The 27,386-nt window shown below is 33.1% G+C and overlaps 1 protein-coding gene across 3 annotated transcripts in view; it reads right to left on the bottom strand.

The window, feature by feature from the left end:
* Positions 1 to 6,055: 6,055 nt before the first annotated feature.
* LOC127711331 (AP-1 complex subunit beta-1-like) overlaps positions 6,056 to 27,386 on the bottom strand; it is a 36,017-nt gene continuing 14,686 nt past the window's right edge. Inside the window, exons 12-23 of one of the 3 annotated variants that reach the window (XM_052217333.1) lie at positions 27,090 to 27,192; positions 26,589 to 26,687; positions 25,684 to 25,943; positions 25,406 to 25,426; positions 23,335 to 23,566; positions 22,066 to 22,161; positions 21,467 to 21,612; positions 20,984 to 21,113; positions 19,327 to 19,498; positions 17,133 to 17,287; positions 12,699 to 12,775; positions 6,056 to 6,477 (exon numbers count right to left, since the gene is read on the bottom strand). In XM_052217333.1, the coding sequence (XP_052073293.1) occupies positions 12,701 to 12,775; positions 17,133 to 17,287; positions 19,327 to 19,498; positions 20,984 to 21,113; positions 21,467 to 21,612; positions 22,066 to 22,161; positions 23,335 to 23,566; positions 25,406 to 25,426; positions 25,684 to 25,943; positions 26,589 to 26,687; positions 27,090 to 27,192 (1,489 nt within the window). In that variant the 3' untranslated portion in view covers positions 6,056 to 6,477; positions 12,699 to 12,700. The remainder of the gene's footprint in view (positions 6,478 to 12,698; positions 12,776 to 17,132; positions 17,288 to 19,326; positions 19,499 to 20,983; positions 21,114 to 21,466; positions 21,613 to 22,065; positions 22,162 to 23,334; positions 23,567 to 25,405; positions 25,427 to 25,683; positions 25,944 to 26,588; positions 26,688 to 27,089; positions 27,193 to 27,386) is intronic. The other 2 variants (XM_052217334.1, XM_052217332.1) reach the window with 2 other exon arrangements.

Genomic DNA, 27,386 nt, shown 5'->3' on the forward strand with positions numbered 1-27,386 from the left:
TACGAGACACACAATAAAATGCTTCGCTGAGAGCAGCCTAATACGACCGCAGAGGTCGAACCCTGAACAGTCTGAACACTAGAAAAATGCTTGTTTTTTGCCCTTTTTAGCTCACCTGGCCCACAGGGCCAAGTGAGCTTTTCTCATCACTTGGCGTCCGTCGTCGTCTGTCGTCGTCCATCGTCGTCGTTAACTTTTACAAAAATCTTCTCCTCTTAAACTACTTGGCCAAATTAAACCAAACTTGGCCACAATCATCATTGGGGTATCTAGTTAAAAAAATGTGTCCAGTGACCCGGCCAACCAACCAAGATGGCCGCCATGGCTAAAAATAGAACATAGGGGTAAAATGTAGATTTTGGCTTCTATCTCTGAAACCAAAGCATTTAGAGCAAATCTGACATGGGGTAAAATTGATTATAAGGTCAAGATCTATCTGCCCTGAAATTTTCAGATGAATGTGACAACCCGTTGTTGGGTTGCTGCCCCTGAATTTGTAATTTTACGGAAATTTTGCCGTTTTTAGCTCACCTGGCCCAAAGGGCCAAGTGAGCTTTTCTCATCACATGGCATCCGTCGTCCGTCGTCCGTCGTCCTGCGTCGGGCGTCCATTATCCTGCGTCCGTCATCCGTAAACTTTTACAAAAATCTTCTCCTCTGAAACTACTGTGCCAAATTTGACCAAACTTGGCCACAATCATCATTGGGGTTTCTAGTTTAAAAAATGTGTCCGGTGACCTGGCCAACCAACCAAGATGGCCGCCATGGCTAAAAATAGAACATAGGGGTAAAATGTAGATTTTGGCTTATATCTCTGAAACCAAAGCATTTACAGCAAATCTGATTGGGGTAAAATTGTTTATCAGGTCAAGATCTATCTGCCCTGAAATTTTCAGATGAATCTGACATCCCGTTGTTGGGTTGCTGCCCCTGAATTGGTAATTTTAAGAAAATTTTGCTGTTTTTGGTTATTATCTTGAATATTATTATAGATAGAGATAAACTGTAAACAGCAATAATGTTTAGCAAAGTAAGATCTACAAATAAGTCAACTTGATCAAAATGGTCAGTTGACCTCTTAAGGAGTTATTGCCCTTTATAGTCAATTTTTAACCATTTTTCGTAAATTTTTGTAATCTTTTACAAAAATCTTCTCCTCTGAATCTACTAGGACAAATTAAACCAAACTTGTCCACAATCATCATTAGGGTATTGAGTTTAAAAAATGTGTCCGATGACCTGCTCGCGAACCAAGATAGCTGACATGGCTAAAAAATAGAACATAGGGTAAAATGCAGTTTTTGGCTTATATCTCTGAAACCAAAGCATTTAGAGCAAATCTTACAAGGACAAAATTGTTCATTAGGTCAAGATCTATCTGCCCTGAAATTTTCAGACCAATCAGGCAACAAGTTGTTGGGTTGCTGCCCCTGAATTGGTAATTTTAAGAAAATTTTGCAGCTTTTGGTTATTATCTTGAATATTATTATAGAGATAAACTGTGAACAGCAATAATGTACAGCAAAGTAAGATCTACAAATAAGTCAACATGACCAAAATTGTCAATTGACCCCTTAAGGAGTTATTGCCCTTTATAGTCAATTTTTTACAATTTTGTAAATTTTTGTAAATTTTTACAAAATATTTTCCACTGTAACTACTGGGCCAAGTTCATTATAGATAGAGATAATTGTAAGCAGCAAGAATGTTCAGTAAAGTAAGATCTACAAACACATCACCATCACCAAAACACAATTTTGTCATGAATCCATCTGTGTCCTTTGTTTAATATGCACATAGACCAAGGTGAGCGACACAGGCTCTTTAGAGCCTCTAGTTGGTTATTATCTTGAATATTATTATAGATAGAGATAAACTGTAAACAGCAATAATGGTCAGCAAAGTAAGATCTACAAATAAGTCAACTTGACCAAAATGGTCAGTTGACCCCTTAAAGAGTTATTGCCCTTTATAGTCAATTTTTAACCATTTTTCGTAAATTTTTGTAATCTTTTACAAAATTCTTCTCCTCTGAAACTACTAAGACAAATTTAACCAAACTTGTCCACAATCATCATTAGGGTATCTAGTTTAAAAAATGTGTCTGATGACCCTGCCTGCGAACCAAGATGGCCGACATGGCTAAAAAATAGTACATAGGGTAAAATGCAGTTTTTGGCTCATATCTCTGAAACCAAAGCATTTAGAGCAAATCTGACATTGGGTATAATTGATTATAAGGTCAAGATCTATCTGCCCTGAAATTTTCAGACCAATCAGACAACATGTTGTTGGGTTGCTGCCCCTGAATTGGTAATTTTAAGAAAATTTTGCAGCTTTTGGTTATTATCTTGAATATTATTATAGATAGAGATAAACTGTAAACAGCAATAATGTACAGCAAAGTAAGGTCTACAATAAGTCAACATGACAAAAATTGTAAATTGACCCCTTAAGGAGTTATTGTCCTTTATAGTCAATTTTTTACAAATATCATAAATTTTGTAAATTTTTGTAAATTTTTACAAAATATTTTCCACTGTAACTACTGGGCCAAGTTCATTATAGATAGAGATAATTGTAAGCAGTAAGAATGTTCAGTAAAGTAAGATCTACAAACACATCACCATCACCAAAACACAATTTTGTCATGAATCCATCTGTGTCCTTTGTTTAATATGCACATAGACCAAGGTGAGCGACACAGGCTCTTTAGAGCCTCTAGTTGGTTATTATCTTGAATATTATTATAGATAGAGATAAACTGTAAACAGCAATAATGGTCAGCAAAGTAAGATCTACAAATAAGTCAACTTGACCAAAATGGTCAGTTGACCCCTTAAAGAGTTATTGCCCTTTATAGTCAATTTTTAACCATTTTTCGTAAATTTTTGTAATCTTTTACAAAATTCTTCTCCTCTGAAACTACTAAGACAAATTTAACCAAACTTGTCCACAATCATCATTAGGGTATCTAGTTTAAAAAATGTGTCTGATGACCCTGCCTGCGAACCAAGATGGCCGACATGGCTAAAAAATAGTACATAGGGTAAAATGCAGTTTTTGGCTCATATCTCTGAAACCAAAGCATTTAGAGCAAATCTGACATTGGGTATAATTGATTATAAGGTCAAGATCTATCTGCCCTGAAATTTTCAGACCAATCAGACAACATGTTGTTGGGTTGCTGCCCCTGAATTGGTAATTTTAAGAAAATTTTGCAGCTTTTGGTTATTATCTTGAATATTATTATAGATAGAGATAAACTGTAAACAGCAATAATGTACAGCAAAGTAAGGTCTACAATAAGTCAACATGACAAAAATTGTAAATTGACCCCTTAAGGAGTTATTGTCCTTTATAGTCAATTTTTTACAAATATCATAAATTTTGTAAATTTTTGTAAATTTTTACAAAATATTTTCCACTGTAACTACTGGGCCAAGTTCATTATAGATAGAGATAATTGTAAGCAGTAAGAATGTTCAGTAAAGTAAGATCTACAAACACATCACCATCACCAAAACACAATTTTGTCATGAATCCATCTGTGTCCTTTGTTTAATATGCACATAGACCAAGGTGAGCGACACAGGCTCTTTACAGCCTCTAGTTTGGCCCCTAATTCCTACATGTTTGGGGCAATTAACCCAAAACTCAATCCCAGCCTTCCCTTTGTTATATGGAACCTTGTGGTACAATGTCAGAGAGATCCATACATTTACACACAAGTTATTGTCTGGAAACTAGAAAAATGCTTGTTTTTGGCCCTTAATTCCTAAACTGTTGGCCCCCATAACCACTTAAATGAATCCCAACCTTCTAATTGTGGTATTAAACATTGTGGTACAATTTCAGAGCAATTGAAATATTTATACACAAGTTATTATCCTGAAACTAGAAAAATGCTTGTTTTGGGCCCCTTTTTGGGCCCCTAATTCCTAAACGGTTGGGACCATCATCCCCAAAATCAATCCCAACCTTCCTTTAGTGGTATTGAACCTTCTTAAAAAATTTCATAGAGATCCATTCACTTAAACTAAGTTATTGTCCGTAAACCAATGTGTCTTCGGACGACAACGCAGACGCAGACGACGACATCATACCATTATACAATCCAAAAAATGTTTTGGCGGTCGTATAAAAACAACTAACATTAAGACAATAGACACAAAGGAGTATTTGCAGTTACTGGAAGTTTGTTCAAAGCCAATTACAACTAACACTGAAATAAATCTTGTTCTCCCAGACTAAAGTATCAATCAGTACACAACCAACGTTTTCAGTCATAAACAGTGTGAGAAATGCCATGACTTTGTATACCTTGTATATGCATATACAATTAAAGTTTTCGACAAGTGGTGGTCAGAAGGTTTTGACCATCAAAATTTTACAATAGAAATGAGAGTTAGGTCCAGCAGACTTTCCTCAAAGACCACCAGGGAAAAAAGATTTTGAGAACTCTGCGATATCTTTGCTTTATACAACTAGATACGCCCGCTGAGGTCACTGAACAGGTTGGGCAAAAATGGACACAATATTCAAGCTTGATTCAGGTCTGAATTTGGATTGTAATTAAATATTTGACATATTATAAGTTTCTGAATAAATATAGTCAAAGATCTTGAAATTGGTTATATGAATTGAATTTATATTCAATTAAAGATTTCTTGCTGTTGTGCAATACTTAGTAAATCTGTTGTCAGACTATAAACAAATAAAGTTCAATTAATTCTCAATGTCATATTAGAAATTTATGAAAATAAAAAGGGAGCTTACATCAATAGATATAAACAATTCATCAAAGTTTCATGAGAATTGGAGACAGCATTTTTGAGTTATTGTCTGAAAACTGGAAAATCACCCCTTTTTTTAATGAATAAAACCCCATCACTCAGAAATGTAAAATGTAAAATTTATAAAATTCTAAAGGGAGCTTACATCAATACATACAAACAATTCACCAATTTTCATAAGAATTGCTGAAGGATTTTTGAGTTTTTGTCCGAAAACTGGAAAATCCCCCCTTTTTTTATGAATAAAACTCTGTAACTCGGAAACGTAAAATCTAAAATTTATAAAAATCGAAAGAGAGCTCATGTCAATAGAAATAAACAATTCACCACAATTTCTTGCAAGTTGGTGAAAGCATTCTTGACTTATTGTCCGAAAACTGGAAAATCTGGTAAACGGGCGTATAAAAATGTACACGTCTTTCTAACAGGGTTAATCTGACATTGACCTCATTTTAATGGTTCATTGGTAAATGTTAAGTTTTTGTGGTTAGGTCCATATCTCTGATTTTATTAGCAATAGATCAAATATATTTGACTAATGGAATGATTAATTGTAATGTACAAATGTCTGTCTGGCAGATTTCATTTGACCTTGACCTCAGCAAAAACCAATTTTGGGAATTGATGCTGATTTGGGTGTGCTGGATGAATAAATACACGGCCATTAACCAACTAATTGGGAGTGTTAAATCAAAAATCTGTAATGCATAAAAAGTTTGCAAAATCCAGCCCTTTAACAGTACATGTTGCTACCTATATCATAACATCCTGGTCATTTTAGTGATCACACAATTTAAATAAAAGGAGATGTGTGATGTATTTATCAATGAGACAGCCATCCAACAACCATGACACCAAAAGACATGGTCTGATATGGAACAGATTCCTAACAATCATAGAAAGCCAGTTATCTAAGATCAGGAAAGGGAAATATTAACCATTGACTGACCTTTGACCTTAGGTGACCACAAGCTCTCATGCAGAATTTTGTGAATTATTTGCAAATAACTAGTGCAATAGACCAGTTTAGAGTTCCTTTTGTTGAATGAGTTACACAAATTAATCCAAGATCTATCAGTGTAAACAACATCACAGAACAATCAACTCTAATTATGACTTATTATTATAAGCAATGTGACATCAGAAATCTAGGCAGACTGTAGCCAATTATCTGCAGTGGTCTGTTACATGTCTTTTTAAAAACATTAGTGTCACTGGCTTGCTATATATTATGTAGATTTTGATAAATGAGTCACAAACAAAATATGCCATTTATTTATTTGATCTTTAAATATACACGTAGTATTGACAGCTACATATTCTTTACATGTATTTAATAAAGAGTATTAAATTGTTATTTATGAATTAATATTATGAAAATTGTTACTGATGGCTTATCACAATAATACATTCTTTTAACCAAACCCAGTAATTTTTTTACTCTTATCAGAGGATGTAAACAACACATGTATAATCAACAATAGCAAAGCCTTTTACAAGATATAATGTTTTATAAAGTATGAATCCAGATAACCCAGATAAATGTCACACATGGAATGTACTCTCTAACAGTTATTTTACACAACATTTAAAAGAGCCAAAGTTGTTAATTGTGAAGTATCGTGTCGAGAATCTGGAAAATTTCTGGGAAGATGTCTGGTGTGCCACTTCTTAATGAAACCTGAAAAACAGAAAATAAGTTATTTATTAGATACTTTTTATAAAGATCCTACAGAATCTATGGAAACTATAAACATAAGCTCAATCTATACTCACTTGTATCATGCATAACTAAAAAAACTTTACTAACCAAAAAGGAGTAGGACCATCGAGGTTGTGATTTGGCCCAAAAAATTGAACTTTGTAAAATCATAAAATGCTCCGCTGGGCGCAGCTTGATACGACTGCAGAGGTCGAACCCTGAACAGTTGGGTCAAGTTTGGACACAACATTCAAGCTTGATACAGCTCTGAATTTGGATTGTGATTAAATATTTGACACAGCATAGGTTTCTGACACAGAATGAATGTGGTCTAAGTGCTTAAAAAATTTTAATTTACCTATTATGGTCCAATATCCAAAATCTAAATACATACACGGTTAGATTCAGCATATCAAAGAACCCCAAGAATTCAATTTTTGTTAAAATCAAACTAAGTTTAATTTTGGACCCTTTGGACCTTAATGTAGACCAATTTAAAAACGGGACAAAAAATTAAGAATCTAAATACACAGTTATATTTAGCATATCAAGGAACCCCATTGCCCCAATATTTCAATTTTTGATGAAATCTAACCATATCATTATCATTTGCTTTTATATATAAATAAATAAAATGCTCCGCAGGGCGCAGCTTGATACGACCGCAGAGGTCGAACCCTGAACAGTTGGGGCAAGTATGGACACAACATTCAAGCTTGATACAGCTCTGAATTTGGATTGTGATTAAATATTTGACACAGCATAGGTTTCTGACAGAATGAATGTGGTCTTGGAAAGAACTTAAAAATTTTAAATTGAACATTCACCTATTATGGTCCAATATCCAAAATCTAAATACATGGTTAGATTCAGCATATCAAAGAACCCCAAGAATTCAATTTTTGATGAAATCAAACAAAGTTTAATTTTGGACCCTTTTGACCTCAATGTGGACAAAGTTGATAATGGGGCCCAAAAATCAAAAATCTAAATACATGGTTAGATTCAGCATATCAAAGAACCCCATATATTCAATTTTTGTTGAAATCAAACAAAGTTTAATTTTGGACCCCGATTTGGACCAACTTGAAAACTGGGCCCATAATCAAAAATTAAATACATGTTTAGATTCAGCATATCAAAGAACCCTAAGAATTCAATTTTTGTTAAAATCAAACTAAGTTTAATTTTGGACCCTTTGGACCTTAATGTAGACCAATTTGAAAACGGAACCAAAAATTAAGAATCTAAATACACAGTTAGATTCGGCATATCAAAGAACCCTAATAATTCAATTTTTGATGAAATCAAACAAAGTTTAATTTTGGACCCTTTGGACCTCAATGTGGACCAATTTAAAAACGGGGCCAAAAATCCAAAAACTTAATACACGGTTAGAATCAGCATATTTAAGAACCCCAAGAATTCAAGAATAAAACCCCATTGAAATTGGTCAAGAAATAAGCAACTTATACGAAGAATCTTCTTCTGCACAATACTGTGCAATTGAATATTTCTTGCAATTGCGCAATACTGTACAATTGACAATTTCTTGCTATTGCGCAATATTGTGCTATTGGATATTTCTTGCTATTGTACAATACTGTGCAATTGAAGATTTCTTGCTATTGCGCAATACTGTGCAATTGAAGATTTCTTGCTATTGTGCAATACTGTGCAATTGAAAATTTCTTGCTATTGCACAATACTTATTATATAATAATTTACACATCCTGTTCGATGTGTATCTCCTACCATATCATTATTATTTGCTTTTAAATATAAAACAGAGAAATAACCAACTTAAAATGGAAAATTTTAAAAGAAAAAAAAAAAGGAAAAAAAGAAAAAAAGGAAAAAAAAAAAAAAATCCCCCCCCCAAATTTTTTGAACTCCCTTATGATTCATCACCCCCAAACTCAATTCCAGCCTTCCCTTTGTGGTATGGTACCTTGCAGTACAATTTCAGAGAGATCCATACACTTGAACACAAGTTATTGTCTGGAAACTAGAAAAATGCTTATTTTTAGGCCCTTTTTGGCCCCTTATTCCTAAACATTTTGGGCAATTACCCCCAAACTCAATTCCAGCTTTCCCTTTGTGATATGGAACCTTGTAGTACAATTTCAGAAAGATCCATACACTTACACACAAGTTGTTATCATGAAACTAGAAAAATGCTTGTTTTTTGCCCCTTTTTTGGCCCCTAATTCCTAATATTTTGAGGCAATTACCCCCAAAATCAATCCCAGCATTCCCTGTGTGATATGGAACCTTGTGGTACAATTTCAGAGAGATCCATACACTTGAACACAAGTTATTGTCTGGAAACTATAAAAATGCTTATTTTTGGCCCCTTTTTGGCCCCTAATTCCTAAACGTTTTGGGAAATTACCCCCAAACTCAATTCCAGCTTTCCCTTTGTGATATGGAGCCTTGTAGTACAATTTCAGAAAGATCCATACACTTACACACAAGTTATTGTCATGAAACTAGAAAAATGCTTGTTTTTTGCCCCTTTTTTGGCCCCTAATTCCTAATATTTTGAGGCAATTACCCCCAAAATCAATCCCAGCATTCCCTGTGTGATATGGAACCTTGTGGAACAATGTCAGAGAGATCCATACACTAACACACAAGTTATGTCTGGGAGTTACAAAAATGCTTATTTTTGGCCCCTTTTTGGCCCCTAATTCCTTAACTGTTGGTACCATAACCCCCAAAATCAATCCCAACCTTCCTTTTGTGGTATTGAACCTTATGGTAAAATTTCATAGAGATCCATTCACTTAAACTAAAGTTAGAGTGCGAAAACCAATGTGTCTTCGGACGACGCCGGACGACGCCAGACGACGACGACAACAATGTCATACCAATATACGACCGCAAAAATTTTTTGCGGTCATATAAAAATAACCAACTTAAAATAGAAAATTTTAAAGAAAAAAAAAAAGGAAAAAAAGGAAAAAAAAATCCCCCCCCCCAATTTTTTGAACCCCCTTATGATTCACCCCCCCCCCAAACTCAATCCCAGCCTTCCCTTTGTGGTATGGTACCTTGCAGTACAATTTGAGAGATCCATACACTTGAACACAAGTTATTGTCTGGAAACTGTAAAAATGCTTGTTTTTTGGCCCTAAATTCCTAAACGTTAAGGTCAATTACCCCCAAACTCAATTCCAGCTTTCCCTTTGTGATTTAGAACCTTGTAGTACAATTTCATAAAGATCCATACACTTACACACAAGATATTGTCCTGAAACTAGAAAAAGGCTTGTTTTTTGCCCCTAGCTGGCCCCTTATTCCTAATATTTGGAGGCAATTACCCCCAAAATCAATCCCAGCCTTCCCTTTGTGGTATGGTATCTTGCAGTACAATTTCAGAGAGATCCATACACTTGAACACAAGTTATTGTCTTGAAACTAGAAAAATGCTTATTTTTAGGCCCTTTTTGGCCCCTTATTCCTAAACGTATTGGGCAATTACCCCCAAACTCAATTCCAGCTTTCCTTTTGTGATATGGAACCTTGTAGTACAATTTCAGAAAGATCCATACACTAACACACAAGTTATTGTCATGAAACTAGAAAAATGCTCGTTTTTTGCCCCTTTTTTGGCCCCTAATTCCTATAATTTTGAGGCAATTACCCCCAAAATCAATCCCAGCATCCCCTTTGTGATATGGAACCTTGTGGTACAATGTCAGAGAGATCCATACACTAACACAGAAGTTATTGTCTGGAAGTTACAAAAATGCTTATTTTTGGCCCCTAATTTCTTAACTGTTGGTACCATAACCCCCAAAATCAATCCCAACCTTCCTTTTGTGGTATTGATCCTTATTGTAAAATTTCATAGAGATCCAATCAATTAAACTAAAGTTATTGTGCGAAAACCATTGTGTCTTTGGACGACAAAGACGCCAACGTCATACCAGTATACGACAGTAAAAATTTTTGCGGTTGTATAAAAATCTATAATTATGATCATAAATATGCAAATTTAGATCCCTTATCTGTCTGCAGTTCCTTTTTTTTTTTAACCATTTTGACAGCTTCAAAAGTATGATTTCTTACAGGATTTTAGCCAGATTGAAGCTCTATTTCCTTTTGATAAACAATGGCCACACCCTTCGACTTAAATTGTTATAAAATACTATTTAAATATCTAAATAAAAGAAGAATGTGTCTGTGGACATGAATGTCCCCGTTCAAGGTTGCTTTTCAAATGAAAACGAGATGGACTGTGAAGGGTAACACTTAATGGCCCCTTCGCCTTGCGGCGGGGGCAAAAAAAAGTAATAGCTGCATGTAGAAATGAAAATTGTTTAGGCAGCACTAAGGTAAACTAAAGAAAGTCCTTTGAGTCAAGCTTTTCCACCTGTGTTAAAAAAAATAAATGTGGATAGTGTCCACATGTGGACACAGATGATGCCCCCGCTTGCATATCATATAGTTATAAAGGGACATAACTCAAGAACGGTAAAAGGGACGCTACCCAAATTTGAACTTGATCTGAGTTTTGTGGTAATAAGCATTGTGTGTAAGTCTCATAAAATTTGGTTGAGGCTAACTTAAGTAGAGAACAGAAACTAAAAATTCAGCAATTTTTCTATTTGTGAACACGCATAACTCTAGAACGGTTGTGTATAAGTTTTATAACATTTGGTTGAGACAAACTAAAGTTAGAGAATGGAAACGAAAAATTCAGCAATTTTTGTGTTTATAAAGGGACATAAATCAAGAATGGTAAAAGTGTCGCCACCAAATTTCGTACTCAATCTGTATTATGTAGTAATAAGCATTGTGTATAAGTTTCATAATATTTGGTTGAGGCAAACTTAAGTTAGAAAACGGAAACAAAAAATGTGTACTTGATCTTAGTTTTGTGGTAATGAATATTGTGTATAGGTTTCATAATGTTTGGTTGGGGCAAACTTAAGTAACAGAATGGAAACTAAAAATTTTGCAATCTTTTGATTTATAAAGGAGTATTACTCAATAATGGTTAAAGTGACACTACCCAAATTCAACTTGATCTGTGTTTTATCAGTGGAAGTCAAAATTAAACAATGCATTGTATAAAGCATTGATTGTAGTTGATTCAACTATAGTCATGGACAAAGGAAGATAACTCCAATTTAAAAATTACTTAATAATTAGAAGAAAATAAAAATTTTGCAATTTTTCCATTTATAATGGGGCATAACTCTAGAACGGTTAAAGTGACGCCACAAAAATTCAAACTTGATCTGTGTTTTGTGGTAATAAGCACTGTGTATAAGTTTAATAACATTTGGTTGTGGCAAACTAAAGTTAGAGAACGGAAATGATAAATTCAGCAATTTTTCCATTTGTAAAGGGGCATAACTCTAGAACGGTAAAAGTGACGCCACCAAAATTTAAACTTGATCTGTGTTTTGTGGTAATAAACATTGTGTATAAGTTTCATAACATTTGGTTGAGGCAAACTAAAATTAGAGAACGGAAACTAATTTTGGGACGGACGTACGTACGTACGTACGTAGACGGACAAGGGTAAAACTTAATGCCCCCTCTGCTAAAAAAAAATTTAATATGACCATCTTGAAAGAATAAACTGAGAATGTGTCCATGGGATACAGATGATGCCCCTTCTTGCATATAACGTTATAAAGAGGCATAACTTGGAACAGTAAAAATGACACCACCCAAATTTGTACTTGATCTGAGTTCTGTGGTAATAAGCATTGTGGCATAATGCTTTATGAAGTGTATAAGTTTCATAACATTTAATTGTGGCAAACTAAAGTTAGAAAATGGAAACAAAAAATTCAGCAATTATTCCATATATAAAGGGGCATAACTTCAGAATGGTAGAAGTGATGCCACCCAAATTTGAACTTGATCTGTGTTTTGTGGTAATAAGCATTATGTATAAGTTTTATAACAATTAGTAGAGGCAAACTTAAGTTAGAGAATTTTGGGACGTACATACATACATAAGGAAGGACGGACAGACAAAGGTAACACTTAATGCCCCTCCCATGATGGTGGGGGCATAAAAAGCACGCTTATCTTTGTTCGTTAACAAGCTTTATACAATTACCTTTAAATGACAGGATATATGTGACAAACAAACTTGACAAAAAGCTAAGACAAACACTTAATTGATTTAGCATGCAATGTGCTTACTACCACAAACTATGACGGTGACATACATTTAATTGTGCAGAATGGTATCGTAGGCTTTCTGTATACACGGATATACATCCATAGCTCGTACCTTCAGGGAAAGCTGTCAAATAAAAATGATACCATTTAACACTTTTATTTTCAAGTGAAAAGGATCATTTTACTTTGCATGCAATCTTACAGAAGTTTTGAGATAGTTCATACACTGGAAAAAATGTCATAATGTGAAATTATGTACACCATTGTGATACAATTTTTCATTTATTTCCACAAACTGAAATTCCCGCCATAAAGGTGGAAATAGAGGCCAAGAAAGGTTCTGCATTGATTTGTCAGAATTTCCTTCCCTGGACATGGATTTTAGAATTTCCTTCCCTGGACATGGATATTTCCTTCCCTGGACATGGATTTTAGAATTTCCTTCCCTGGACAGGGATTTTAGAATTTTCTTTAATGGATATGAAGTATGACATCAAAATATTGGAGTTAATTCATTGGCTGAACACAGACAAACATGATGTACACAACTGACAACTTTCCAGGTAAGGAACTAAGTCAATCACTACTTCTAAATCAACTGTTTCAGAATCTAATGCACTCTAAAGTTGTATTTTCAAAAACATGCACCAAAATGTTTTGATTGGTTAACAATGCTCTTAAACAATGGATAATCAACCAATGATACAACATTATTATCCTTTTGGTGTTTGCATTATGAAATTACTCATAATTCTTTAATTTCTAAAACAATGAATTATTTGTGATTGTATCATATTTCTAAAACACGACAAAAAAATAAACCGTAACAATTTTTTAATATGAATTAAAAACAAAAACCCAAAACTTTTATAAGACATTTTTACTACAGTTATTTTTGAAGACTATCATTAATTAAATAATGCATGAGCTGATAAAAAAAAACTTTTCAAGATAATAGGCATCCTTAATCTTACTGGCCAGGTATTTCATACATATTGAATGCTAATAGAAATGCAACACATCATATTCCAAGCCCCCTTTTAGCATACACGATCTGTCGATTTTAATTTTATTCAATAGAAAATAATTGCACATTAAGTTGTTGTGTTTCTATTGGAACTCAGTATATATTTGTACATGTATTATTGTGTACCCCAAAAGTTTTGTACCATGTTATTTTCATAATTTGCTTGAAAAAATCATAATTGTTTTGTTTGAATTTGAATTTTTTTTTAATACTTGCTGTAGAATATATTGTATGGTTAATATTTGATTATTATATGACAATTTTAATTGCATGTAATTATCATCTATACGATTTATTTCTATAAAATTTTTATTAATATTGCACATTTTTCTTCTCAAATATTTCATTTTGATTCAAACTGATACTTGCCATTTAAAAACATTAATTTACAACTTATGACACAATTTAATCTTAAGAACAATGTTCCTATCTGTAAAAATATAGCCCTTGTCTATTTCTAAATTGTAAGCAAGTATTTTTCATTTATCCTGAAAATATTCTGCTATATACACTGTCAGATATAAAAATTAAATAGAATGAAAAAATAAAAACCAGCAAGAAAAGAAAAAACAAAACAAAGTGTCTATCTATTTTCTAGCACCAGTTTCACACAATAGATATCTTATAATTTTTAAACATATATATTTGACCCAGTAGCTGATATATCATATTTTTGCTCATGAGTAAAATTTCTTTTTTCACTTGAAACTATGTTTATCTGCTAATAGATTGACTAACGTAACACAAACATGATAAACAACACTATATGACATTGACTAAAGTAATACTAGTACTGAACAATACACCTTATCGCTATTTGTCCGCCATTACTGGACATCACACAGGCTCCCGTAAAATTTTGACGTCATAATACAAAATATCTGACGCCACAATGGAAAAGTGATTGTTGTATGACGTCAATAGTTCAAGCGGGACAGATTCTCGGGTAGCCGGGAATAGCGATAAGGTGTATATAATAAAATACAAAATTATTACACCAATGACTATGAGGAATATATTTTCTATTTTTCATGCTCAGTGATGTAACATTTAATTAAAATTAGTTAAATTAAAACTAAAAACAGATATGACTAGAAACATGGCTATGATTGATTGATTGATTGTTGGTGTTTAACACCACTTTCAACACCATTGGCTATATTGTGGCAGCCTGATTTTATTGGTGGAGGAAGCCAGACTGCCCAGAGAGAACCACTGACATTCGTTAGGAAAACTGGCAATCCTAGTCAGTAAATATTGGAGTCAAACGCACCTGACATGTGCAGGTATAGAAAAACCATGAATTTAATTGTTAAATGAAGTACAAATTTATTATAGGCAAAACCATGAAATCAAAAGAATCCACAGTACTTATTAAGGCAGTGGCTGATCCAAGGGAGGGGGGGGGGGGGTTTCTGGAGGTTGGAATCCCCCTTTTTTTTTGACGATCAATGCTTTTGAATGGGGACATATGGTTGGAACCCCTTTTATCCTGGGTTGGAACCCCCCCCCCCCCCCCCCCCCTTTAACAATAGGTGGATCCGCCCCTGTAAGGATATAATTTATTACATTATTTTTATTTGTAAGCTTATCACATTGAAAGCTTCAGGTCATCTATAAATAGTTTACAACAACCCAATTATAAAATATTGCTTAAAAGATTATATTCATTTATCTTCAAAAACAATTGGCACAATTTTATCAATTATTTCAACTTGCTCAATTAGTGTATTTTAATGTTTTAGAAAGAACTGTGTTTGGCACATTTGATAAAAGTGTGAATCCAACAATTATTCACTTATTTGTGTTGCATCCCTTTGTATCTGACAGGAATGCCTCATTTTCAAGAGAAGATGTCTATAAGGTACCCGCTGGCTTTTTCGACACTGTAACAGTAGTCATCGTTTTCATTTAGTGACGAATAGTACTGGTTTGTATTCCGTCTGATGTTATGTATGATATCAGGAAAATTGCAAAAATACCTTTTGGAACTCTCTGGGAAACACATCTACCGTATTCACCTTAATTTCACCATTTCAAAATCTAATGTATTGTGGGTAATATACACCTTATCGCTATTTGTTTGCCATTACTGGACATCACAAATTTCTTTAAATTTTGACGACACAAAAGAAAATGTCTGACACCACAATGGAAAAGTGATTGCTGTATGACGTAAATAGTTCAAGTGTCGCAGATTCTCTGGTCAAGCGTCGAAGATTCCCAAATAGCGATAAGGTCTATTTTCATAAGTTACCGGTATATAAAAAAAGTGATTGGTTAAAAATGTCATAAATAATGGTTATTTAACTAATTTAACAGCAATATTTCAAGTGTAGTGTAGAAACAATAACACTACACACAGTATTTTTTAAATGTTCTGAAATGGCAAACTGCAAGACACACTGCATGTATATTTTGATATGTATTTCAAATCATTTAAATTAGTCACAGTTTTCATATTTGATACTACTCCGATGATTGCATTGCAGTAAACTAAAACATACATCTGGTTTAAATACTTAAAAGCAATGTTATACATTTTTAAAAAGCCATTTCATGAAATCAACCATTTTCTGTTCATAGACCCAAACATGAACTTTTTCAAGAAGATTAGCTGTAAAAAGGACTTATTGATTAAATTTTTCATGGTCAAAACTATAATTTCCTCTCCCCCCCCCCCCCCCCACAAAAAACACCAGTTTTTTTCTTGAATATGTACTACTAAAGTCAAAAACACCATTTTACAGCTATAGTTCATAGACCTAAACATGAATTTTTCAAAAAAATTAGCTGTAAAAAGGACTTATTGATTAAATTTTTCATGGTCAAAACTAGATTTTCCTCTTTTTTTTTCCCTCACAAAAAACTCTTGAATATATACTACTAAAGTCAAAAATACCATTTTACAGCTATATTTCTTCTTAACTTCAAACAACTGCTAGCAACAAATCCAACACATGATCTTACCGTCAATACAGTTTCAAACTATCAAAATATTATAATACAATATGATTCATTCATTGGAAAATATTCAATTTACCAAAGAGTATATTAGGCATACTTAAAGTCATAAATCTGAAAGGGTGGAGGAGGGAAACAAAAATGTCCCCAATAAAATTTATCTGTTAAGCTTCCTTATTTGCGGGAATACACCCCAATTGCAATGGGGCTCATTGAAAAATTACCATATGGTTGTATTTTCTAATCATCATAGTTGATTTTCTTCATAAATTTAAAGCAAAATATAGAGAATACATATTCTGTTTACCCAAAGTCCTCTTCAGATAATATGCATTATTCTTTTAACCAGGTTGGGTAATTTTGACATATTTTTGATAAATTCTTTTTTAAATTGTCCTTAATTTCACATGTCTTAATATCCATACTCAAGTCTTTATTTATGAATTCATGAAATGGGAAGTAAAAATACTACAAAACAAATATAAATTACCACAAAGTTGGTGTTTGGTGGTTGTATCTTCAGTTCAGCTAATACCCAGATTCCATTGGTTAGTTTCAGTGACTGGTACAACATATCCTGTCCCTCAACATTTCTTTTGGCAACAGTAAATATATTATTGTTCCGTAATTTAGCAGAGACTGTATCTATAAATACAAAGAGGTAAATGTATTATAATAAAACTGCACTTATTGAATTTATGAGGTCTTTCTACTTTTCCATGGAAAGACCTTTTGCTTTTGTTCTGATTATTATAATTTTTTTTTTCTTGCGCAGTATTATTGTTTCACAAGATGTCGCTTAGATTTTTTAGTTTATGATATCGAACAGTTTATATGCTTTTAAAACTGACCCTGTTTAACCGAACACTTTTTCTTGTGTCCACTACTCCTTCGCAACTGTAAAAGATTACGACAAATTTATTTAAACAAATTGCTCATTACATCTTCAGGATTAACATGATCATTTGGATCGAAGTTATCTGGAGACTCCATATGAGAGTTATTCCCCCTTATGCATTTGTTATAAGTGATATGCATTTCTAACTGGTAAACCATAAGTGATAGAGACCTAGGCGTCTTTTGATTTGAGGTCCTTGGTCCAAAAAAGAAAATTAGGTAACGGTCTAAGTTCAAGGTCATATTCTAAATTTTGATTTTGGCTTATTTTCACTCCTTTTCAAAAACCGTATAAAATATCGACAACATATTTTACTAAATTGTTAGTTGGGACATGTCATAACACATACATTTGGTTGAAAGGGTATGCTGACATTAAATGAGAGTTTTCGCCCCTATTATATTTAAAATTACGCGTATGGTGATACAACTCTTTAACCATATATAATAAAGACCTAGTGTCTTTTGATTTGAGGTCAAGGTCAAAGGTAAATTTGACGTTTTAGATTTTGACCTTTACTTTTACTTCATATGTATACATGATAAAGCCATAGGACTTTTTGCATTCGGTTGCAAGCCATATGACCTTGAAAAAGCCAACCGGAAGTGACCTTGTGTAAACTGGAAGTAGTACTTATTCAATGTAAAAGATTGTTTTGGAATCAGTGTTAAGTAAACTATCAAATAATAGCGAAAATTACATTTTTTCAAACCAGAAGTAACAAATTATCTCCCTTTTTTCAAACAAAAGTGTTTAGAAACCATATATTTTCAGAATCAGTATACAATAATCTATCATTTGACACCGGAAATGACATGTTAAACTGGATTTATTATTTCATATCAAATATATCGCTTCGGATGGAAAGACCTTCAATTGTTCTCTGAACAATTGGTTTTTAATTATTTTTGAAGTTTTTTCTGCAGTCACATTTATCAGGAACCTAAGAGCCAAATCTTGCCTGGAAGTTTGGAAAGGAAACATAAAAAATTCTTAATATATCAATGAAAAAGTATGTCAGTGGTTAATTTTGCCAATGTGAGTTTATTGCTTTGCTGGTGTCAAATATAATAATAACTTGGAATCAACAGATACTGATTTTTTTAATGTATCATTGTCATGGCTCTTACCATACCTCCTCCTTTATAGTTATTTCAGCCCCATAAGAAATGAGAGATGTTTATTTTCTCTTTTAAGTGTGTGGAACATATGATACCCGAAAGGTGCCATGTATCGTACAATAGCAATTAACACAAGTTAAGCTGTGAGCTACTGCTCACTAATGATACCCCTGCCCCGTTAAAAGTATAGGGTAAACAGGAAGTTGTTGAGTGATGAATCTGAAAACGCATCACATGATATAGCTGACTCATATATACCCTGAAACCAAATTTCAGAAATCCATGTAATGTAGTTCCTGAGAAAGATGCGACGAAAAATATTCATGGGACGGATGGACGGACTGGCGGATGGACGGATGGATGGACATACAGAGGTAAAACAGTATACCCGAACTTTTTTAAAGCGGGGGTATAATTATACTATAAAAATATTAATTTAAATGTAAATATATATTTTGTGTGTGCATTTATCTTTTGCCATTGTTACACAATAGATAAAAATATTGAGATTAATAACTGTGATTTCAGGATTTACTACATTTGCATGCTATCAAAATTTAAATTCTGAGTTTTCATTTTAGGGAATATATCCTGAGGCATTTTTCACAATAGTGAAAACATCACAAAAATTTCTGAATTTACAGTATACAATAAGACAAACATACCAGCATTATGTTCAACATTACTAATTGTGTATTGGACTTCATTTTGTGCAGGGATATCTTTCCATGTTGCTAAGAAAACACGTTTTTCCATTTCACCATCTTCCGTAAAGAATACATGTATTGGCACATTAGAACTAAAGTAAAATACGTCTATATTGTTTTTAACAGCAACCTGAAAGAAGAATATACTAAATTACAAAAAAACATGAACAAATTTAGTTATGTCAGCTTAATCAATGCAAAGTAAGCTCTACTTATGAAATTTTATTATTGTTGAACTCTGTAAAGAAAATAAATGCAAAAATACTGACACTGCAAAGACACAGGTGTTAAATTTCATTATGTGCAATTCAAATAGCTGTGGCTAACTTAGCTAGCTTACTGAAGTAGCGAGCACCTTTTGACTCTGCTTTCCAAATTTTGTGCTGTCTTTTTTTTCCATGTTCCAGTTAGTGGTCATCTTATTGGTAGCTGGACTGTGTAGGTTTTCAATTGTTAGTTTGTTTTTACGACCTATAATCTTTTTGCACAAAAAAAATGGTTTTACCCTGCCACATTTTCTGTCTGAAACTTATCACGATGTGCTGTTTGTTGTTTGTCTTTGTTGGTCTGTTTTTACAGAGGAGTCAGATTTGGTGGATGATGTGGTCTGTTGTACTGTTTGTTGTTTGTCTTTGTTTGTTGGTCTGTTTTTATGGAGGAGTCAGATTTGGTGGATGATGTGGTCTGTTGTGCTGTTTGTTGTTTGTCTTTGTTTGTTGGTCTGTTTTTACAGAAGAGTCAGATTTGGTGGATGATGTGGTCTGTTGTACTGTTTGTTGGTCTGTTTTTACAGAGGAGTCAGATTTGGTGGAAGATGTGGTCTGTTGTACTGTTTGTTGTTTGTCTTTGTTTGTTGGTCTGTTTTTACAGAGGAGTCAGATTTGGTGGATGATGTGGTCTGTTGTACTGTTTGTTGTTTGTCTTTGTTTGTTGGTCTGTTATTATGGAGGAGTCAGATTTGGTGGATGATGTGGTCTGTTGTGCTGTTTGTTGTTTGTCTTTGTTTGTTGGTCTGTTTTTATGGAGGAGTCAGATTTGGTGGATGATGTGGTCTGTTGTGCTGTTTGTTGTTGTCTTTGTTTATTGGTCTGTTTTTACAGAGGAGTCAGATTTGGTGGATGATGTGGTCTGTTGTACTGTTTGTTGGTCTGTTTTTACAGAGGAGTCAGATTTGGTGGAAGATGTTGTCTGTTGTACTGTTTGTTGTTTGTCTTTGTTTGTTGGTCTGTTTTTACAGAGGAGTCAGATTTGGTGGATGATGTGGTCTGTTGTACTGTTTGTTGGTCTGTTTTTACAGAGGAGTCAGATTTGGTGGAAGATGTGGTCTGTTGTACTGTTTGTTGTTTGTCTTTGTTTATCGGTCTGTTTTTACAGAGGAGTCAGATTTGGTGGATGATGTGGTCTGTTGTACTGTTTATTGGTCTGTTTTTACAGAGGAGTCAGATTTGGTGGATGATGTGGTCTGTTGTACTGTTTATTGGTCTGTTTTTACAGAGGAGTCAGATTTGGTGGATGATGTGGTCTGTTGTACTGTTTAAGGTTATACCTATCATGTTTTACTTAAAATATTTTCCATGTTTTGTACACCTTTGATGTTCTGATTTAAGTATGTTACCTGTAAACTAGTTAAAGGTTCCATTTTCTGTATTGGTCCAGTTGTATTCAGCACTAAAGATGTACTGGCACTCTGATTGGGTGGTAAAGGACTTTGTACTTGTAATGGATTGGCTGGTATTAAACCAAAGCTAAAAATAATATCATAATCTTTAAAAACTTTCTCAAGAAATAATTTGTCTATAACTTTTATAATTTTTTTTACTTATAAATAAAAAGTTGCTGTTAAATAAAAACAGAAAATTACTAATGACAAGACAAGAGCCACAAGATATCGCTTTTGGTGGCTGAAAAAAAGCAAAGGGACAGATTGGAGAGCCACTTCCTCAACAAATCACCTTGTAGTGTGAGCCCTGATATCTACAGATATCACTAATCACTTTTATATTCTTTCAAGTCATTTATTAGGTTGAATACAATTATTTTAAATTGTTTCCATCAGAAATGAAAGTGCTGTATTCAAATTAATTGATTTCTTTCTTACCTATTTTTATTAAACTGTATAGCAAAGCCTGCCATAGGTTGCATGGCTTTATTACTAAATGTCAGATCCATTATCACCTGTTTATTTTTGCGTATAAATGTTCCTGTAACTTCTAAACCTTTGCCTTTAGCTGCAGGTATCCACACCTATAATATAAAAAACAATCAAGCATTTTCTTATCGATCATTCCAAAAAATCTATAAATCATATTTTACATGTATCTCAAATTCTGAGTCTATTAAAAAAGTATGGAAGATTTTATAAAGCATAGCAGTTTAAAGACAATAAAAAAATTGAGGGTGTAAAATATAAAAAGCATAAATTCATCTTAATATTCTTCGTAGTGCAAGTATATTTATATTCAATGAATTACAATTATTCACTCTTGTGATGGCATATTATTAATTCTTAAGTTAGAATAACAAAACATAACCTTCCCCATTCAATGTATGTATGTTTTATCAAAAAATGATTCTATCTTAATGTTTTGCATTCCAAATTGTATTTTAAAACAATTAATACCACTTTTAACCTAAGTGACTTAAAAGAGTCTAGTTCTTGTTCTGAGAGGGAACAGAGTCGTACAGTGTTTAATTTACCTCTTGAGGTGGGACATAGGACTGTGATTGTGACATTCCAAAAATATCTCCAAGTCCACCTAAACCTCCATCACCAGCAGGGGCTGGACCTCCAAGCTGTAATAGAAATCAGACAATATTATGTCAAACATATCATTACACATCATTCTAAAGGCTAAAAGATTATTCTGGTAGCTTTTGTTCACAAAAACATACTTTAAGGGTAGGAATGGGCCACATGGCTGGCAGTAATTATTGATGCATCACAGAATTTCCACATAAGTATGTCATAAGTTAACAGAATTTCCACATAAAAATATCAAAAGTTAACAGAATTGCCACATAAGCATATCAAAAGTTAACAGACTTTCCACATAAGCATATCAAAAGTTTCACAGAATTTCCATATTAGCATATAAAAATTTATGTCTGGTGGAAATTTGTCTACTTTCTTTTCATGGCCAATATTTAAAAAAATAAATGAAGAATGTGTCTGTGGACAGAAATGGCCCCACTCAAGCTTTGCAATTTTCCAAGTTAAAAAGGGGCATAATTCTTGAACGGTAAAAGACTCACAATGCAAATTTGAACTCTGTCTGTATGTTGTTGTTCTAAGCATTAAGTTAGTGCAGAAACAAAAAAATTAGCAATTTTCCAAGTTATAAAGGGGCAGAACTCTAAAACCACAAGTGACTCAAGGCCCAGATTCGAACTCTGTCTGTGAGTTTTGGTTCTTAGCATTGTGTATGAATATAAAATTTGGATGAGATAAGCTTAAGTTAAAGTGCTGAAACTAAAAAATTTGCAATTTTCCAAATTATAAAGGGCATAACTCTAAAACCACAAGTGACTCAAGGCCCAGATTCGAACTCTGTCTGTGAGTTTTGGTTCTTAGCATTGTGTATGAGTATAAAATTTGGATGAGATAAGCTTAAGTTAAAGTGCTGAAACTAAAAAATTTGCAATTTTCCAAATTATAAAGGGCATAACTCTAGAACAGTAAGTGACTCATTGCCCAAAATTAGAACTCTGTCTGCGAGTTTTGGTTCTTAGCATTGTGTTTGAGTTTCATAAAATTTGCATGACACAAACTTACGTTAGATTGCGAAAATGAAAATGGCACGAACGGTAAGAAGGATGGATAGAAAGACGGAAGGATGGTCAAGGGTAACCCGCCCCCCTGCCTACAGTGGGGGCATTAAAAATGACAGTAGTGGTATCACAAATAGGATTCAATATGAAGGATTTAAAAGCATCATCTGTTACTCCCAACATTAGTATATTTCATACCAAGGAATCTAAACCTTCTCCTAAGAGATCCATAGCACCAGATGTCTGTACTGGGGTCTGTGAAGGACCACCAAACATCTGTTGTTGTTGGGCCATGGATGGACCACCTAGGTCCATATCCAGCAGATCTCCTATCAGGGAGTCTACACCAGGGATCACAGTGGACTGTGGTGCAGCTGGAGCACCCATGTTTTCTACAACAGCTTGGGTCTCTTCTTCTGCCAAGTTTCCTCTAGAAGAAAAAATTTCCTATATATAACTTCAATAAATACATCATGCATCGTGAAACAGGAACCCATGCATTGTTAAGGTAAGCCTGCCCCTACTCATAATTCAAAGTATCACAAAATAGGAAGTATTTGTCTGACAGAAAAAGTCTAACACACATTACAACTTACCACTGTTGAGCTGCTCACCAAATATAAAATCATTCTGTTCTGTAGTATTTGAGAAATGTGTGATGTCTGTTTATTTACCTAAAATTTGAGGTTACCTTTGTGCTGAATTTACCTTTGTATAACACTGAATATATCCTCAGCTTGGGAAAGTTCAATCTTTAAAATTTAACATTTAACATTTTTAACTTTTTAAACATTTTAAATGAGAGGCAGTAATTGAATTATTTTCTGGTGATTATTTTAAAAGTCAGAAGGTCACCATTGACAAAATGTTCTTATGATCATTGTTCTTTTTCAATGATGTTCCAATGGCAGAAGTTGAAAATGAAACTGATTTTTTTAACAAATTAGGAACAAGCTGTGAACAATCTTTCAGTAGATGGGTAAACCAGAGAAAAGAAAGACAAGAATATTTTACCACCAAAACTGTGCAAGCGTTTACCAATTCTTTTGCAAGAGATCAATTCTGTTTTAATCTAATCAAAAACTGTTTAAATATCAGGTATTGAAATCAAATTTGTCCAAGTTAAGCTCATGTAGATCTGATATAGTAAGCTCATGTAGATCTGATATAGTAAGCTCATGTAGATCTGATATAGACATCAGAAACAAGCTTTTTCACAAGATAACACTTCTTTTAAACAGCATTGAATAGAAATCAAACTGAAATGACTAAACTCAAGAGAAATGGTTAATACATGAATAGTTTTGGTTGTAACATTATAATAAGAAGGTCACGTAAACCTTGATATGTATGCTGATAGAAAATAATATATGAATGAATTCTAGACATGCTTGATAGGTACTATACAAAACAATATCAGAAGTAGTCAAACATTCAGTATAGATGTTTTTGTATGAATCATTGAAGATATAGGGAACAAATATACATTGTCTCAAGAGTAAAGAAATAATTGTATGAGGTTTAGAAACAGGTAATAAAATGCTTAACATTTCTATCCTGTTTTTTGCCGATACAAATAAGTTTGATATCAGATACAATTTATGGTTATTCCATTTACAGTATACTGCAATGCTCAAACCTAAATATTTTGGGTAAAAATTAGTGAATTATGGAAACAATGCTGTATTCCTTTGTGACGTCATAAATAAAATTCTACAGAAACATTGTTCATATCATAAACAAGGCTTTACCACACAGTGACTGTTAATCACAAATGTCTATACAGTCATTAATATTGACAAATGTTTATACAGTCATTAATATTGGACTGCACAAATAGCATGGTTACAGTATAAGAAGACAGAACATGCACTTTCTAAAATTCACATGGATGGACAGAATCATAGAACATTTTCAGTCAGATTTTTTACATAGATGGACAATATTATTTAACATCTTCAGTCAGAATTTTTAGGTTCTTTAGTGAGATAGAGCATATTCATTCATAAACATGTAGAAAGTTATATTTCACATTCCAACAAGAATTTGTGGATTTGATGAAAATAAGTGTAGAAAAAAAAGGTGATTTTTTTCTCAACCTTTATGATTTTAAATTCAGTCTTTAAAACTAATGTTCTAAAAATAAATGAACTGTCTTATAATGTTTTTTTTCATTTTTTATATATATATATAAAATGCGTACTATTTCCATGAACCACAAATACTGATAACACTAATAATGATAAAGAAAACATCTGCTGCATCCTACCGTTTAGTGTACTTCCTGTGTCTGAAAAATTATTCATAACAAGTTATCTCCCATTAGGTTGTATTTATTGATAGAAACAGGAGAGTTGTTATAAAGTTACATCAGATAATACCAAATTCATTTGGAGCTACAGGTATCAAACAATATTTCAGGTATATTGTTGTATTCCTCAATTATTTGGGTGTGTACTGTAAGACCTGTAATAAACTTCAGTTAATTTTCTTAACATACTTAATTCTATGCAGAGAAAAAACCTCTTAAGAGAACCATATACTTACGATGAAGATTTGGGAGGAAGAGCTCTTCTCAATCCACCTTGTCGACCTTCAACAAATGAATTAGGAGGTTTGTGATAAACAGAGGCTAGACTAGATATATGACAAATCAGTTCGTCAAGTAATGTTGGTTCTATCAGATCAGTTTCCTCTGAGATCAATGGTTTCTCTGCTAATACTACTTCCTTAGCAGCAGCAGGATCTGTTGATAGCAACCTCCAGTAAATATATCCTCTGTCTCTCAAGTCTGGATTGTCACTGTCCTGTTATTGAAAACATATATGAATTATTAAATAAATATTAAGATTATGAATAAGAGGAGATGTGGGTATGTACCTGACTATTGTTAAAGATTAGTCCTTAGATGTCTTAAAGATACTTGTGTCATTGGTTCTCAGCTCTCAATTAAATAAGGTTGCAATTTCTTATATAATTCAACCTTTTTGTATTGGAAATATATTTTTGCATTACTGAAAATAAATTTCAAACTCTTCTCTGTTTTTAGTTATATTTTTGAAATATAATACTAGTCTCAGGTAAGCATCTTACTGTAAAGAATTAATAGGCTCTGTACTATAATGAATTAACATAGATTCCAACCCCCTAGGTTGCAATCAGTTAAAAAGTATCAAGATTTCCGTAATTTGTGATTTTTTTCAGTAATAATATTTTTTCAATGCTAACAGGGAACTGTTCTAGGCAGGTAATAAACCAAAATCAGTAACATGTAGACTATTAATCGTAACACTGTAATTTTGGTCCAAAATACGTAACAATTACGGAAAAATCATAACAGTTGGCATCTATGTATTTACGCACTCTGCATTACTTAATCACTTTCAAAGATCACTAGTGTGTATAATGAGAGTTTTGACAGTGAAAAAATAAAGAATAAAAGAATGTCTTACTTGTGTAGCTAAGCTGAGAACTTGTTGAACTAATTCCTGTGTGTCTGTTGGCCTCTTTAAAAACAACTTTACTATAGCTGTTAACAACTGTAGTTGTACCTGCAGAAAAATATATTCAAACTACAGTATATGTGTAAATTGGGCTAGAATCTTTTCAAACTACTTTCAACAATTTCCATCAATTCTTTATTCACATTTATTTATCCCATATTAAAGCCTCTGCCTGTTATATTGAAGATTCTTCTCCCCTCATTTGCTCTTTCCTTATATCCAAACTTATATTCATATGAACAATGCTGTAATTTACTAACATCTGGACTGAGTAACGAACCATTTTCATATAAATGATTGTCCAAAGTTTTACTATTGCAAAACAATCTTTACCTTTCATAAATTAGAGACAAATTTAAAACTGAATTCATAAAGGAAAAGTAATAAAACCAACAAGCTTGATAATCACAAAAAGAGGGAAATTATTCAAATTCTACATGATTTTTTTACCTGTGAGTTTTCATCCTGAAATCCTTCTAAGAAGCTCTCCAGTAACTCATCAGCATTGTCAATTCTCTCAGCATACTCTCCAATAATCCAAATCATAGAGGCCCTGTAATCATAAAACCAAAATATCAAAAATAAAAAGAAGTTTAAAACAAGTGATGTAATTTCCAGTTGATGAGTGCTTTATCTTACTTGTTTATTTATCTGAAGAAAAAAAAACATACAAAAAAGATCGATTTAGGAATGAATTAAATTTTAAAGATGAGTAATCAAGAGACTAAAATTTACAAATTGATGTAC

This window comes from Mytilus californianus, unplaced genomic scaffold (genome assembly GCF_021869535.1).
Source record: "Mytilus californianus isolate M0D057914Y unplaced genomic scaffold, xbMytCali1.0.p SCAF_8, whole genome shotgun sequence".
NCBI classification, from domain to species: Eukaryota; Metazoa; Mollusca; class Bivalvia; order Mytilida; family Mytilidae; genus Mytilus; species Mytilus californianus.